Source organism: Mixophyes fleayi, chromosome 8 (assembly GCF_038048845.1).
Source record: "Mixophyes fleayi isolate aMixFle1 chromosome 8, aMixFle1.hap1, whole genome shotgun sequence".
In the NCBI taxonomy this organism is placed as follows: Eukaryota; Metazoa; Chordata; class Amphibia; order Anura; family Limnodynastidae; genus Mixophyes; species Mixophyes fleayi.
In genome coordinates this window covers 121,421,067-121,437,819 of record NC_134409.1, presented here as the reverse complement: position 1 = coordinate 121,437,819, position 16,753 = coordinate 121,421,067, and the positions used below count along the sequence as shown (strand labels likewise).

The 16,753-nt window shown below is 40.1% G+C and overlaps 1 protein-coding gene across 2 annotated transcripts; it reads left to right on the top strand.

Moving 5' to 3' along the window:
- Nucleotides 1–13,217: 13,217 nt before the first annotated feature.
- On the top strand, nt 13,218–16,484 carry FEZF2 (FEZ family zinc finger 2). Of its 2 annotated transcripts, XM_075184123.1 has the most exons (5): nt 13,218–13,345; nt 13,604–14,450; nt 14,928–15,062; nt 15,212–15,344; nt 15,946–16,484. In XM_075184123.1, the coding sequence occupies exons 2-5, from the start codon at nt 13,659–13,661 to the stop codon at nt 16,200–16,202; spliced, it is 1,317 nt and encodes a 438-aa protein (XP_075040224.1). In that variant the 5' UTR covers nt 13,218–13,345; nt 13,604–13,658; the 3' UTR covers nt 16,203–16,484. The 2 variants fall into 2 exon arrangements, with proteins under 2 accessions (XP_075040224.1, XP_075040225.1); XM_075184124.1 differs by lacking the exon at nt 13,218–13,345 and having other exon boundaries at nt 13,410–14,450.
- The last annotated feature ends 269 nt before the right edge of the window (nt 16,485–16,753 follow it).

The following is a 16,753-nucleotide window of genomic DNA, read 5'->3' as shown; positions in this document are numbered from 1 at the left end:
ATACTGAACAAATGTATATTATAAACAACCTTTCTACACTTATTGTTTTTATTACATATTTTATTACATACTTGTTTGAACCATGGATCAAAGATATTTTAATCCACTGTAAATAGGACTACGACATGTTCAGAAAATGTAATATTTTACATTTTTATATATTTTAATAAAGAATTGTTTACACTACAATTCTACCCACTCATCATACGTAGTTTTTTAAAAAATGAAAATTTTCCTTTAACAAACAAACCATTTTATCATGGAAAGACCTCAAGGTGAGGCAGTCTAAGCATAGGCTGGTTGGTGTATTAGTACCTGTATTGGCTACTGGAACCGTATTCTTGTGTTTCATTACATGTACATTTAGCACCATCTAAAAGCAGAAACTGATACTAGAGAATGTTTTCTCTGCCTGGCTGAGGCTTTTTCAGAGTGGTATTTTCAAAGTTTTGTAAGCCACAGAATTCTACAGAATCACAAAAGGACAATGGGAGATTCTGAGACACAGTCTACAGGATTAGTTCACAATCACATGACAATATGAACTTGAATCACGGTTATTTTTAACTAAGCATTCACTTTGGTGCTTGGGCCAATGCCAAAAAGAGCTGAGTCCGAGCCCAGGAGATACTATAACGCTGTCCCTTTATGAATTAACTACTCACCTTTCATTTATACGTTTCACATTTTTTTGTTCCAAACATTTTTCATGACTTGGTTCATTATTTATTTTAATCTTTTGACAGGGATTGTGTCTTCGGTACAACCCTACCTATACATTCTATACATCCCCTATTGTAACATAGGAATTATGTCTCGTGGTGAGCATTCAGCAGGTGAAAGGACACAGTCTTTACCCTCGCATGGGATTAAATACATTTTCTAAAAATGACATAGAAACTTGTAATTTTGCTAAACAAAAATAATAGATTATATTTCATAATGAAACAAAACTACTGTCTGGGAAAGGTGTTATGTAAAATCTATTAAAAGGTATTTTATGAAAGTGCAAAAGTGCAGCTTGCATAAGGTTTTGTGACATCATGCACTTTATTTAGTGTGTATTCACCCGTTTTTATGGGGCTACGCATGAATCTGCAGGCCAGGATGGCGGTGCGTGCAGTGGGACAAAATGTTGAATATTTTGATGGGAGAGGATGGGAGGAGCGGAGAGGATGAAAGGAGCTGAGAGGAGGAGAGGAGCTGAGAGGATGGGAGGTGCTGAGAGGATGGGAGGTGCTGAGAGGATGAGAGGAGCTGAGAGGATGAGAGAAGCTGAGAGGATGGGAGGTGCTGAGAGGATCGGAGGAAGCTGAAAGGATGAGAGGTGCTGAGAGGATGAGAGGAAGCTGAGAGGATGAGAGGATGGGAGGTGCTGAGAGGATGAGAGGAGCTGAAAGGATGAGAGGAGCTGAGTGGATGGGAGGAGCTGAGAGGATGGGAGGAGCTGAGAGGATGGGAGGTGCTGAGAGGATGGGAGGTGCTGAGAGGATGAGAGGAGCTGAGAGGATGAGAGGAGCTGAGAGGATGGGAGGTGCTGAGAGGATGGGAGGAGCTGAGAGGATGGGAGGTGCTGAGAGGATGAGAGGAGCTGAGAGGATGAGAGGAGCTGAGAGGATGGGAGGTGTTGAGAGGATGAGAGGAGCTGAGAGGAAGGGAGGTGCTGAGAGGATGAGAGGAGCTGAGAGGATGAGAGGTGCTGAGAGGATGGGAGGAGCTGAGAGGATGGGAGGTGCTGAGAGGATGAGAAGAGCTGAGAGGATGAGAGGAGCTGAGAGGATAGGAGGTGCTGAGAGGATGGGAGGTGCTGAGAGGATGGGAGGTGCTGAGAGGATGAGAGGAGCTGAGAGGATGAGAGGAGCTGAGAGGATGAGAGGATGGGAGGTGCTGAGAGGATGAGAGGAGCTGAGAGGATGGGAGGTGCTGAGAGGATGGGAGGTGCTGAGAGGATGGGAGGTGCTGAGAGGATGGGAGGAGCTGAGAGATTGGGAGGTGCTGAGAGGATGAGAGGAGCTGAGAGGATGAGAGGAGCTGAGAGGATGGGAGGTGCTGAGAGGATGGGAGGTGCTGAGAGAATGAGAGGAGCTGAGAGGATGGGAGGTGCTGAGAGGATGAGAGGAGCTGAGATGATATGAGGATCTGAGATGATGGGAGGAGCTGAGAGGATGAGAGGGGCTGAGAGGATGAGAGGAGCTGAGAGGATGGGAGGTGCTGAGAGGATGAGAGGAGCTGAGAGGATGGGAGGTGCTGAGAGGATGGGAGGTGCTGAGAGGATGAGAGGAGCTGAGAGGATGAGAGGAGCTGAGAGGATGAGAGGAGCTGAGAGGATGGGAGGTGCTGAGAGGATGAGAGGAGCTGAGAGGATGAGAGGAGCTGAGAGGATGGGAGGTGCTGAGAGGATGGGAGGTGCTGAGAGGATGGGAGGAGCTGAGAGGATGGGAGGTGCTGAGAGGATGGGAGGTGCTGTGAGGATGAGAGGGGATGAGAGGAGCTGAGAGGATGAGAGGAGCTGAGAGGATGGGAGGTGCTGAGAGGATGGGAGGTGCTAAGAGGTTAGAGGAGCTGAGAGGAGAGAGGAGCTGAGAGGATGGGAGGTGCTGAGAGGATGGGAGGAGCTGAGAGGATGGGAGGTGCTGAGAGGATGAGAGGAGCTGAGAGAATGGGAGGTGCTGAGAGGATGGGAGGTGCTGAGAGGATGAGAGGAGCTGAGAGGATGGGAGGTGCTGAGAGGATGAGAGGAGCTGAGAGGATGAGAGGAGCTGAGAGGATGGGAGGAGCTGAGAGGATGGGAGGTGCTAAGAGGATGAGAGGAGCTGACAGGAAGAGAGTAGCTGTGAGGATGAGAGGAGCTGAAATGATGGGTGGAGCTGAGATGATGGGAGGAGCTGAGAGGATGGGAGGTGCTGAGAGGATGAGAGGAGCTGAGAGGATGGGAGGTGCTGAGAGGATGAGAGGAGCTGAGAGGATGAGAGGTGCTGAGAGGATGGGAGGTGCTGAGAGGATGAGAGGAGCTGAGATGATACAAGGATCTGAGATGATGGGAGGAGCTGAGAGGATGACAGGGGCTGAGAGGATGAGAGGAGATGAGAGGATGGGAGGTGCTGAGAGGATGAGAGGAGCTGAGAGGATGGGAGGTGCTGAGAGGAGCTGAGAGGAGCTGAGAGGATGGGAGGTGCTGAGAGGATGAGAGGAGCTGAGATGATACGAGGATCTGAGATGATGGGAGAAGCTGAGAGGATGAGAGGGGCTGAGAGGATGAGAGAAGCTGAGAGGATGGGAGGTGCTGAGAGGATGAGAGGAGCTGAGAGGATGGGAGGTGCTGAGAGGATGGGAGGTGCTGAGAGGATGAGAGGGGATGAGAGGAGCTGAGAGTATGAGAGGAGCTGAGAGGATGGGAGGTGCTGAGAGGATGAGAGGAGCTGAGAGGATGAGAGGAGCTGAGAGTATGGGAGGTGCTGAGAGGATGGGAGGTGCTGAGAGGATGGGAGGTGCTGAGAGGTGAGAGGAGCTGAGAGTATGAGAGGAGCTGAGAGGATGGGAGGTGCTGAGAGGATGGGAGGAGCTGAGAGGATGGGAGGTGCTGAGAGGATGAGAGGAGCTGAGAGGATGGGAGGTGCTGAGAGGATGAGAGGAGCTGAGAGGATGGGAGGTGCTGAGAGGTGAGAGGAGCTGAGAGGATGAGAGGAGCTGAGAGGATGGGAGGTGCTGAGAGGATGGGAGGAGCTGAGAGGATGGGAGGTGCTGAGAGGATGGGAGGAGCTGAGAGAATGGGAGGAGCTGAGATGATGGGAGGTGCTAAAAGGATGGGAGGTGCTGAGAGAATGGGAGGAGCTGAGATGATGGGAGGAGTTGAGAGGATGGGCGGTGCTCCTTTCAGAGTCCAGACAAAGCACATGAATTAAGCTAGTAATATACCCACATGCAAAAATTCAAGATTATATAAATATGATCCAAGGGGGTGTAGAAGGAACATTTATGGGGACATTCCCTATTTAGCGAGTCACAGAGTATTTTTTCTTCCAGGAAAGGGGCTTTAATTTTCTGGTTACTCAGAAGATGCCAGTAATCAGGAATCATCCTATACTTTCAACAGCACCTTCCAGGCACACTTTATATAGGAAAGCACCATTCTAGGACCATTTCTACTAACGTAATAAAAACATTTAGGGACCTATTGGTGAATGGCCGCATATGACCCCTGTTAATTATCATCATCATCATCATCATCATCACCATTTATTTATATAGTGCAACTAATTCCGCAGCGCTGTACAGAGAACTCACTCACATCAGTCCCTGCCCCATTGGAACTTACAGTCTAAATTCCCTAATATACACACACACACACAATTATCATCTTTTATTATTATGATGGCCATTTATTAAAAAATCATTCCGGGACAGCGCATCCGATAAGAGACTGTCCCGGAGATGACTTTGCTAAACGAACTACTCCGGGATCTGACTCTGAGTCTTTACTGCACGAGTGTGGACCTCTTCTGACCATGCACAGTCAGGCCACCACATCGATGGGCCCCCCTCACCTCTGGACCCCATAGATCCATACCCCTTGTAGTTTTGCACTTTTCATTCTTTCCACCATGCACATTCCCAGTTAGATCCACAATCAGTAGATAGTATGTCTGGAGCATTTCCAATATTCCCAGGCACCAATGAATGCACTAGATGGACAATTAGAAAGTTTTGGACAAATAGAAAAGCTCTGATTTTACACAACTATCCAGCCATTTTCCAAGCGCACTATCCCTAATTTTTACTCACTTTTGTGTTGTTAGTATTTTTGTAATATAGATATCAAGTGATGCATATATTAAATTGAATATTACAAGATGTAATTTAGGTTCTATGAAGAAGTTTCTAATCTTCAAAATATACCGTTCCCTAGACTGCCACTGTTTGTGTCTTCATCCCATAATCTTTTTATTTCCTCCTAAATCTCTGCCGTAAATTGTTTTCCTATTTGATAATACTCTCAGAGAACAATGGTCTAGAGGCATGGCCTATTGGCAGGGGGCCAGATCTGATATCCTCTTAGGGGTTGTATCAAAACTCTGGGAAGGCCATAAATGTCAGAGAACAGGCAAAGGGAAAATATACATAATTCCCTATGTTTGCTCATAGAACTTACAAAGAAATAAAGTGAAACTATGTGCATTTCCCTGTACTAGACACAATTAAGCAAATAAATCTTTTTAGGTTGTCTTTATTTGGGGGAGTATGTAACAATCTTAATAACGTCTGTTTTGAAATTCAGCAGTACCTGACTAGTCTTCATTTTTTCAGTTGTTAACATTACTTATTCTAAAAACAGTATATATTATGTAGATTTTTGTCTAATGCATAAAACAAAGGTTCTATCATTTACCAGTTGCTTTGTTTAAAGGTTTTAATTTAAATGAAAGCAAGTATTCTAAAATTCCATTGTATTTTGACAATTTGGGTAACTGTTCAATTGGGTTACATAGATCATTGTTTAATATTATTATTGTGGTTGCATCACTTATAAATAATTTATTGTAGATATTTGTTTTAATATTTGTTTTAATTATACCACTGTATATAATTGCAAATGTACTGATTTTTGATACTGTGTAGTAGAAATGTACTGAATTCTGAGGTATTGATTTCTGCTGCAGTAGGCATTTGTTTGAGCAAATGTGGTGTTGCTTCGAGAGGACATCCTCATTAAAGCTAACTAGACCTTCTTCATGTGAAGTGACAAACACCTGCTTTGGCCTGAATGCCCGGCAGGAGGTCGCTACCTATTACCATGTCTTGTTAGAGGGAAAGGAAACCTCCTAAAAATGTAGACAGCAAATTTGAGGAAGTCACAGGTTGATGTGAAAGTTACATTGTGTTAGATGCAAGATTAGATTATATCCTGATGTTAAATTATCTACTGTGATATCACACGTTTTGGTGCCTGGTCAATCAGGGGGCTGGGCTACATGTGTATAAATGGAGCTCTGTCTTCCCAGGTAATGTAATATTCCTTCTGTGCCTTTCTGGAGATCACTAGTACCACAAAGTAATGTAACTGTCCTTATTAGGACACTTGAGCTAATAAAACATCACTGCTTCAAGATCCTGCTTTGACGCCTACCTACCTGCAGCAATTGCTGTGACTACAGATTAGACCCAATCTAATCCGTTATCCGGCTGTTCTGAGATTGGGACCTAGCATCCAGTACCAGCGCTTTTCCCGTACCTTGCAGCTCTGGCCAGTGTGATAGGCCAGGGGGAACAATCCACAGCAACCCTGATCTAAAGGAAGAGGTCAGAGGTACCAGCCAAGGTGCCCAGCGAGGGGTACACTTGCTGCGAAAGTTACCCAGAAGGAAGCAGTTCTAGGTGCCGGTGAAGGAGCCTAGTGGTGGCAGCAGACACCTCCTACTGCTGTTAAAGGGGCGCCGGTCCCCAGAGGGCCATCCTATCACAATTATCAAAATTTTGTATTCATGTAATGCAAAGATACTGGGCAACACTGTGCAATCAAGAAGACAAACTGAATATAGTGATAACCTCGGTCGCCAAGAGAGAGTTGGGCACAGAGAACACAGACTTCCATTGGGGACCTGGCGGTGGCAAGTTATGGTCACTTCTTCTAAGCTGCGTGCACAGCAATGACTTCTGTCTAAGCTGACAACCTGGGAGGAATCCACATGATCACACACCCTAAGGCTACATGTGTCAGCTGGGAGGCACCCAAAAGTTGGCAGTATCCACGACTAGTCTTGGCGACCCTCACAATAACAATACAGACATGTACTGCAGAAAAGGTTCCGATATGGAGCAGTTAGTAGGGTTGTTTTTATGGAAGACTAGATATAAACATGTCTGAGGAACAGATACAGCAGAAAGTGTTGTAGATGTAGAGTAGAGATGTTAAGACGATGGGGTTAGTAATATTAGAGCTGGTGACCTCCATCGTCACTTCGCTGTGACCTCAGTGGTAGAACCTGAAGTGGAGGGGGGCAGTGCAGCCAGAAGCACAGTGCAATATGGTCACAGGGATCTACAAAATTTATCCACCCTTGTGGGGTAGATCAAAATGTTTGCAGACAGTCAGTGGTGGCATTATAAAGATGTTTCAGGGATATTTTGTAAAACAATGAATTATATAATTATTCCTTGGTCAGATTTTGATGATTTCAGATAAACCAGAGGGTCAACTTATGATTTTTTCCCAAACTGGTATCTCAAGTAGCCAATCCAAGCCAGTTGGTATCTTTTCACAGCCATTCTTACTTGTCCTCCCCTTTATAAATGATGTTTTGTTGCAATTTTTTAAGCTTTATTAAAGATAAAACAACCTTAAATGCCAATCGTCTCATCATTATAAAAATAATTATTAATCTTTTTAAAAGAATAGTATATACTATTGCATCTTTGAAGCAATTATTATTATTTTAAACATTATTTTAATATACTTTAGTATATAAATGTAATATAATATATATTTTTATTTTACAATACCTGCAAATAATTATACTAACCACTTAGAAACTAGACATGTATAAATGAACAAAAATGTCCTTCTATTCAAGTTACCCAAAATCATTAAACATTTGTTGATTGACTACTTAGCAATGGGACCTAGTTTTTTTTATTCAAAAATACTCTAAAACCTATGTAAATAAAAATAAAACATGTTTCTTTCTAAAGAGCATTGAATTAAATAAAATGAAAACGCAACTGTTAAAAAAAATGATATACAAGGGAATATTGTATCCCGCCCTATAAGGATATGAGAAGCCCACTAAGGAGTTATAGTTTTATATGAGCAGTTGAAATCCCACAGATGTGTATCGCAATAGGAATAATAATCCCCTACTGCAAAATATAACAATATCAGATGTTGGCAAAAAGTTATAGCTTTATGCAGGTCTCAGAAACACAGAATGACTTCTAATATCCTGTTCCATTTTACAGTATGCATACTACTTAAAATACACAATTTTAAAATAAAAAAAGTTGTTTATGTTTATATAAGGTGATATATATATATATATATATATATATATAGAGAGAGAGAGAGAGAGAGAGAGAGAGATTAAGATTAATGGATAGATAGATAGATAGATAGATAGATAGATAGATAGATAGATAGATAGATAGATAGATAGATAGATAGATAGAATAGGTCATCCATTTAAATGCATGATCAATACAAAAAGGTTTGCTCATCCACACCACCTGTTATGAGTTTATTCATTCAACCTCGGTAACAGTAGATTTGCCCACTAGGCCAGTGAGCCTGACAAACAGGTCTCTTCTAACTTGGACACACATATCTGTTGCCAATTTGGACATTAATCTTGACCCAGCACCGAGCAGCAGGATTGGACCATGTGTGGCCATCATAACTGTCTAAAGTACAGCATCTAGCTGGGGTGGGGGGGCCAAGGACAAGTGCCAAACTAAGACAACAGAACACAGCAGGACACTAATATACTGCTGGACTTCCCCTGCATGTGACTGACATGTATGATCATTCTTAAGCTGGGCACACACTACAGAAAATTACTGCAGATGCAATTTCTGTAACGATTTTACCAACGACTGAAAGTCCCGATGAGCATGCCGATCCGTGTGTACATACCTACACGACTTACCTTCAGATCTGTGCTCTTCATCTGTTCATGGTGTATATCTCCTCCTCTCCCAGATTATGTTGTGGTCCTGACAAGGGGGTACCTGAAGCAGCAACTGAAAGGGCCCATCCCATCTCACATACAAACTACTAACAACTGTATATGATGGGGATGAGGGGTGGGGATGTGGGGTAACTTGTGATCGCTGGGTCTAATAGCAAAATTGGGGGTAGGCAATGCATATCTGCTTAAAGAACAGGGACCTCCAAAGAAAATGAATATGTATCGCTGGGCCACCCATTGCAGATAGTGTCCACTTTGTTGGTAGTGCCCACTGGAGATAGTGGGCACTCGAGTGGTAGTTACCCCACCGATACATAGCATGTTTGCATTTTTAAATCTACGGGCAAGGTGAACATCACTTTTTTTATTATCACTAAAAAAGTGTATTGTTTAATTAATACTTCTTGGGAAGAGAAAGTGTCCAGTCTGGTGTTATTACCAGTTTTATAGCCAATTGTGAGGAGTTATCCAGCCTGGTGGTATTATCAGTTGTGGGACCAGTTGTTTGATTTTACCAATTACTTGAGTGCAGTGGTGACGTGATATCCAGGTCTTGTTGCAGTTATCAGACCAGTTGTGCAGAGATGATGGAAATTGTTTCAAAGTGGTAGTCTAACTGGCTCTAAAGCTTAGAATAAAAATGTTAGTTAAATTCAAGCAAAGCAACCAGATTAAATCATGATGGAGCTTGTTTGAAATTAAATAGCTACACTCTAGAATAGTTTTAATTTAAACGCTGAATTCGACTTTGAGATCGAACAAAGTGATGTTCATTTTTGGCAATTCAAAAAAAAAACAACATTAAAAATATTGTAAAATGTATCCATTTATCTGAAATCAAGATAATAGCTAAGCATTTATAAATTACACACCACAATGGTTGTACCAAATACGAATTTCCACATCATCCAGATTGGTTAGACCAAAAGCTTGAGGTCATCGGCCCAGGCCAGGTGAATCGCATTTCAAACTGATTGGAATAGTTCAGGCATCGCTAGATGTAATGTCACCATCATTTATTTGTATCCAGGTGTGAGGGGCTATCCTGCATTAAGGTTGGGGACCTCTGCCAGATGCTCACATTGGACCTCATTTAGAGTCGGACGCAAAGTCTGTTTAAGAAGTGTAGGAGTGGGAGTGTGCCGCAGCTTGGTAGGGTACTACAAGCGGCAAGCAACCCCAGTTACATCCCACTCTTAATACCCTATTGAGCTGCGAGCAGTTCCTGCAGCTAGCTAACGCTTGCGCCATCTAATTCCTGCCGCACAGCTTTAGCCCTGTTTTGACGTGTGTTGCGTCTGCGCCTCACTGCGACTAGGATGCATTTACATGGTCACACCTTCACAATTCCGCGTTCCTCCCGTTCTATCGAAGTGAGTCGCAAGCTGTCGCAAGTGTTAATTGCGTCCAAGATGCAAGCGGATTTGGTGCTTTCTGCACATGCGTGGTAGTGTTTTTTGGTTAGATGCGCCTAAATCTGACTTTGCGTCCGACTCTAAATGAGGTCCATTATCTCTGTGAGATAGTGATTCCTGTACCCTTAAAATGTTGTATTTAAGGCATAAAATGAGCTATATTAAGCAGCTGAGATGACAACAAGTCTCCCCTGGGCAGCTAAGGCTCGACTCTTGTTAAGTATGAAATACCTTTTTATTTTCTTAATAAGGATAATATATAATTTCCTATGTTCCATCCGCATCTGCTGTAGAAAATTGGAACTATTTCAGTGGAAATATCATGGGGCCAGGTATCACCATGCATTTACCAATAATGATTAGAATATAAAGAATTTCTAATCACATACAAATGAGTAAATATCTAAACATTTGCTGAATCTTGTGTAGATAGATGAATAGATAGACAGATGATAGATAGATAGATAGATAGATAGATAGATAGATAGATAGATAGATAGATAGATAGATAGAAATGGCAATAGATGGACATAGTTTAGATATGTGTGTATGTATATATAAATATACATATATATGTGTGTGTGTGTGTGTGTGTGTGTGTGCACACATATATGTATTAATATATATATATATATATATATATATATATATATATATATATATATATATATATTAGTGTAATGAAATGTAAATCAAATGCAAACTGCAAACATACATTATACAAAGAATTGAAGAACTGAAAACAACACACTTCATATGTCCTTGATGAATAATTTACATTGTTAATTATACTTGTTATACTTATTTTGAGTGTTGTATTGTGCAATTTGAATAATTTATCCCGACTTGATGTTGCATAATTCTATTTAAATATCTGAGTAATACAGTAGTATATATATACAGCGCTCTGCAGCTTTCTAACACTGTGTAATTCACCGGGCTGTATGAAATGTCATATTTTAGCTTCTACAAAACCAACCCGTGATTATATAGCGCTTATTTATAGTGTTTTTATGTATCATCTGATCCAAAGTAACAGGTAGGGTAAAGCCAATAATAAAATAATAATACCAAGAGCATTGTATCAAATAATGAAATTGTCCGGTTTATCACTGCGCCACTGTACATCATATGCTTTCTGTGTATAGTACAATATTTGTACCAAAACCTTATAATAATTCTAGTGTTTGTAGTTTTATGTTTCTATTATTGAGGAAATCCTAAAAATACATGTGTGATAACACTATTGTTTAAAGAGAAGGAAACCTGTTTACAAATAATTTGGTTACAGGAAACGCGAGTTACAAGAAGCGTTTGCAAATAAGTGTGTGTTTGTTACGATGCGTTCAATACTTTGCTGTTTGCCTGTATCTCTTTTTTTGTTATGTATTGTACAAACGTGAAAGGACTCTCCTCTATGACTGGAAGTTTATCCATTTCAGGTCTATAAACAAACAGCAGCTACAAATATAACTCTTATTGCCATGTACACAAATATGCGACTGTAAGTGAAACAAAACTCCTGCTACAGGGAATAATAAAAATTTAAAAATCTCTTGTGAAAAGCACTGGAACAAAATTACTCAGCTGGTCCATTCCATGGGCTGAGATCTGGCCAGTGGTGGAAGAAGCCACATTGTCCTAGACTGTTGTGGTATATAGGTGAGATGGTCTGCAAACACAGTACCCCGATTGAAGAGAAGGGGGGGGCTGTGTCATTGTAGCTGAATACAAAAAAAAACCCTCAGTGAATTCCTATAAACTTTCTTAGTCCTGTTTTTAAAAGGGGCCTTTTCATTGCCTGTTTTACCTCTAGCCCAGGCTAAGCCCACCCCTCCTCCCAACCACACACACCCCTTTGATAATCCCTCTCTATTTTAGAAAAACACAAAACCCGGTCTCATGGAGCGCCTTAGTAGCTGAAAGTGAAAGAACTCTGTGAATCACGTCGAAAAAAAATTGCTTCCCCTGAATAGATTTAGAAGAAGGAAAAAAAAAACGTTTAATAAGATCCAGAGAGGGTCTGATATTTCAATCTGCTCGTTAAACAGGTGGAAAATGGTGCATTTCTCAATTATACAAATACCACACTTCTGAGGCACAGTGTAATTTTTATTTTTTTTCCAGCGCCTCTTAATACACAACCTACAATATTCAATTATTTGGAGTGTAATTCTAGACTGGTACAGATGCTTCAGAAAGTTAACGTGATCAAGCCTTGATGGGGAGCTAAACCTGTCTCGTTAAACACTCCATGTACCCCGACACATTAAAATAATAATCACATATGCAAAATAAAGCCTTTATTTCACTGCAAGAAACCGGGTGTAAGTGGGAGAAATAAAATTCATGTCGTGATTTTGCATATGTAGAACTGAGCAAAGATTACCAGGAAAAAATGTAGCTAAATCATTACTCTAGTAAAAAAAAAATAACTAATCAACTATATGTATGCATGTGTATACATATTGTGTGCGTATATATATATATATATATATATATATATATATATGTATATATATATATATATATATATATATATACATACACAGACACACATATATTTAAATTAATTAGATCTGAACATAGATTTATATATATATATATATATATATATATATATATATATATATATATATATATACATATAAATCTATCATCAACAACAATTATATATATATATATATATATATATATATATATATATATATATATATATATATATATATATATAGTGTAAATACATAACTTTATATAAAGTAAACAAGTATATGTTTACTGTATATGCCACAAAATGGTGTTTACAAACTAATCTGTCAATAGTGATTTAATTACCAGGAAATAAATATAATCCTTTGCTACAGTCCCTCTGCGTGTTTGCCCATTAGTCACAGCATTTATCAATGCAAGAGGAATATATCAGCAAATCAATCTTACAATGAAGGATGAAACAGCCATTAATCCCTGCTCCAGTGCTGCTGTCGGTCCTCCTCATTAAACTTTGTGTGCAGTGTGTGTGTGTTGTTTTGTGTTTTAATGCACCCCTCTCCATTAATCAGTGTTGGGGGTACGGCAGAACTGTGCTGCTGGTGGTTCTAAATGTCATTCTGTTTGGAGTGACTGTGACTTCATGTGATGTCAGCTAAATGTAAAAGACACTGATCTCACGCTGCTGAAGATACTCGCATGCAAAATGTGACAGCATCTCTACACTGCAGCCCCTCAATGCGTCTCCCCTACGCACTGGAAGAGGTAAGTTTCTCTCTGTCCGGATTTTGCAATAACATTTGCAGTTTTGGAGAGTGAATAGAGGATAATCAAGCTGGCTGGGGTTTTACTAACAAAGTCCTACCTTGCCTGTTACTTTTGTGTGAGCTGCTTAATGAGCATTAATCTGGTACCCCTGGGTGTCATTGTTCTGGGGTTTGTTCATTTGAATGTAAATAGGTGACATGACATGAGCAAGTTGCTTATTAAATTGATTTCTCTTCTGGCTTCCTTGGAATGCAGAGAAGAGCCGGGTGAGTCTCCAGTTGGCTGCTGCTCTCAGTAACTTCTCCCAAGGATGGCAAGCTCGGCTCCGTGCCCTTCAATCATGCCCACCTGCCAGCGACTGGAAGGGAGAACCGGGGCATCCAGCACCCCTAAATCACTGGCTTTCTCCATTGAAAGAATTATGGCAAAGTCTTCAGAGCCCAGACCTACGTTTTTTGAGCAGAACCACGGACTAGAAAGTGATGCTAAGAAAATTTTAAACCTTTGCTCCCCAATTCCATGCATGATCCCGGTACAGTCTTTGGGCTATGACGTTCACTCCAAGACCCTGCTGAATTATTCGGAGATTTGGAAGAACAGTTTGAGGGGCCCCATATGCGGCTCTACTGGTTTGTGCAAGTGCAACTGTGGAATGTGCTGCAAAAGCGATTTAAATATGGGACACTCGGTTGTGCCAAGCAGCAGGGTAATAAAACCTCAGGTGATCAACCAGACAGTGGGGATGACAGGGACTAATGGACCCCTCTATTACTTCAATTACCTGGACTCTGCCTATAACCCCTCTGACATCCTAAACGGACAGCTAATTCCATCCAGCATTTTAAACGCGCAGTCCCAGGCTACACTGAGCGCGCACCACAAACTCTACTTACTAGAAAATGCTAAACTCTCCGGCTTGTCCCCAGACAAGTTCCCCATCCCCCAGTACCCGCACAAGGAACGGCTACCGGGCCAGTTGGATCAGGTAATGAAAGAAAACACAGCACTGGCCGTGGAGAGGATCCCTAAAAGCCACAGTAAACTTGGTGCCAATCCAATAGACGGGAAACCTAAAATCTTCACCTGTGAAGTGTGCGGCAAGGTAAGGACAACCAATATTTTATTTACAATTAGATATAAATAACATTACCTGTCTTCACTGTCAGGAATCATTTACTGTATTTACAGCTCTGAACATATCACTTGATCAAGATTTTTTTAGACAAGGCTTTCATGAAAATATTGTGCTTGGATTTCTCATCTATAACTGTAATGTTATTCTGCTTGTAGCAGACTTTGTTCATCCTGCAACTCTCAGCTGCTGTGGTACTACAAGCCCCAGCATGTCCCATAAGCATTGGCCTGCTGCAACTTGTAGTCCCACAACAACCAATGTGTTATTGACTGTCCAGTACCTACCACTAGGTTAAAGGATACATACAGATATATATTTTATTTAGTCCTGTAATATTTTATACAAAAGATCATAAGACGTTAAATATTTTTCCTATGTGTAATTTAATTCATAAGTATAATTTAATTCACACTGATTTAATTTGATTACATTTTTCCTTCCCAGGTTTTCAATGCACATTACAACTTGACTAGACATATGCCAGTCCACACCGGTGCCAGGCCGTTTGTCTGCAAAGTTTGTGGCAAGGGATTTAGGCAAGCGAGTACCCTGTGCAGGCACAAAATTATCCACACACAGGTAACGACCAATATAATATGTTAATAAATATATATTATAATATATATGTATATATATATATATATATATATATATATATATATATATATATATATATATATATATATATAATGTTTATTATATTGACAAATGATTATCCCTATTTTCAGGAGAAACCGCATAAGTGCACTCAGTGCGGAAAGGCTTTCAACAGAAGTTCCACCTTAAACACCCACATCAGAATCCATGCGGGGTACAAACCTTTTGTATGCGAATTCTGTGGCAAAGGATTTCACCAAAAAGGTAATAAAATACAAATGTTTGGAAGTGTAACCATTTCACTGATATACTACGTATCATAGTTGCCATATATTGTTCAAAGCATTGTTTCTGACAACTGACTATCGATATCAATTGAAGAAATATGTCTGTAGAAATCGGGTTAATTTTACATTTTATGAGATATTAAACCAATTGTATTTATCTGTAAATTATGAAACTTTCGGATACCTCAAAATATGCAGAAATATAAAACAAATTCTAATATTAAAAATAGAGTTTATTTAACAGTCAGATCTACATGTAGACCCGATTTGTTCTGCTTGGTCAAATATTTCACTGCCAGTATTAACTACATTAGTCTAAATAGGATGTCACATTTTTTTAGGAAGTTTTTTCTTTGCAATTTCTTCGGGTCAGAAACTTGACCTTTTTATAATTTTTTAATTTGACAGTTGCATGTTCAATTATCTTGATGAAGAATAAGTTTGACAAGTTTTGACCGACTTGTGGGTGAAATCCTAATGAACGCTTACAGGGAACGGTATTTTATGTATGTGTACTGTTAGATACGAAACAATGACATGGTTTGTTTTTTTATTTTGCATCTTTATTTTCATTTTAGGGAACTACAAAAATCACAAGCTAACGCACAGTGGAGAAAAGCAATATAAGTGCACCATCTGCAACAAGGCGTTCCACCAGATCTATAATCTCACCTTCCACATGCACACACACAACGACAAGAAGCCTTTTACTTGTGGGACCTGTGGGAAAGGATTTTGCAGGAATTTTGACTTAAAGAAACACGTGAGGAAATTACACGACAACGTTACCTCTGCTTGTTCTATAAAAGACATCTCCAGGACCGCACAGAGCTAGGTTAAAAAAAAAAAAAATCCTGCAATTCTCTGCAGATTTGAAACACTGTGACAGAAACGAGTATTTAATCGCTGGATCCTTCAGCAAGAGATTTGGCACATCAACGTACTCTAATGCATATGATAATTCATATAAAACATTTCTATGCTTCATCAACTCTGCGTCAGGTTTGTAAAGTGAAAAAAAAAACTTTACACTTTAAAAAATAAAAAAACTGTTTAGCTCTTTTTTAATATTATGATTTAACATATATTTTAAAATGCAAGAAAAATATGTCAGGAGATGGGCTTTATACATTTGTGTAAATTAATAATCTAATGTACAGATGAATAATGAATTGAATATATCACAATAAAAAAAGTAACTAATTCTACTATAGGTATGTTATTATAAGCAGTTGAAAGAGCACCAATGGCATTTTTGCAAATGGGCAAAATATATCTATTTTTTTATTTAGTAATATTTTTTTTGTGTTTAACATATTATCAAAGAAATAGCTCTTAACTTCAAAAGTTATATCTCATAAACGTATTTGCAAGAATTTGTGATAG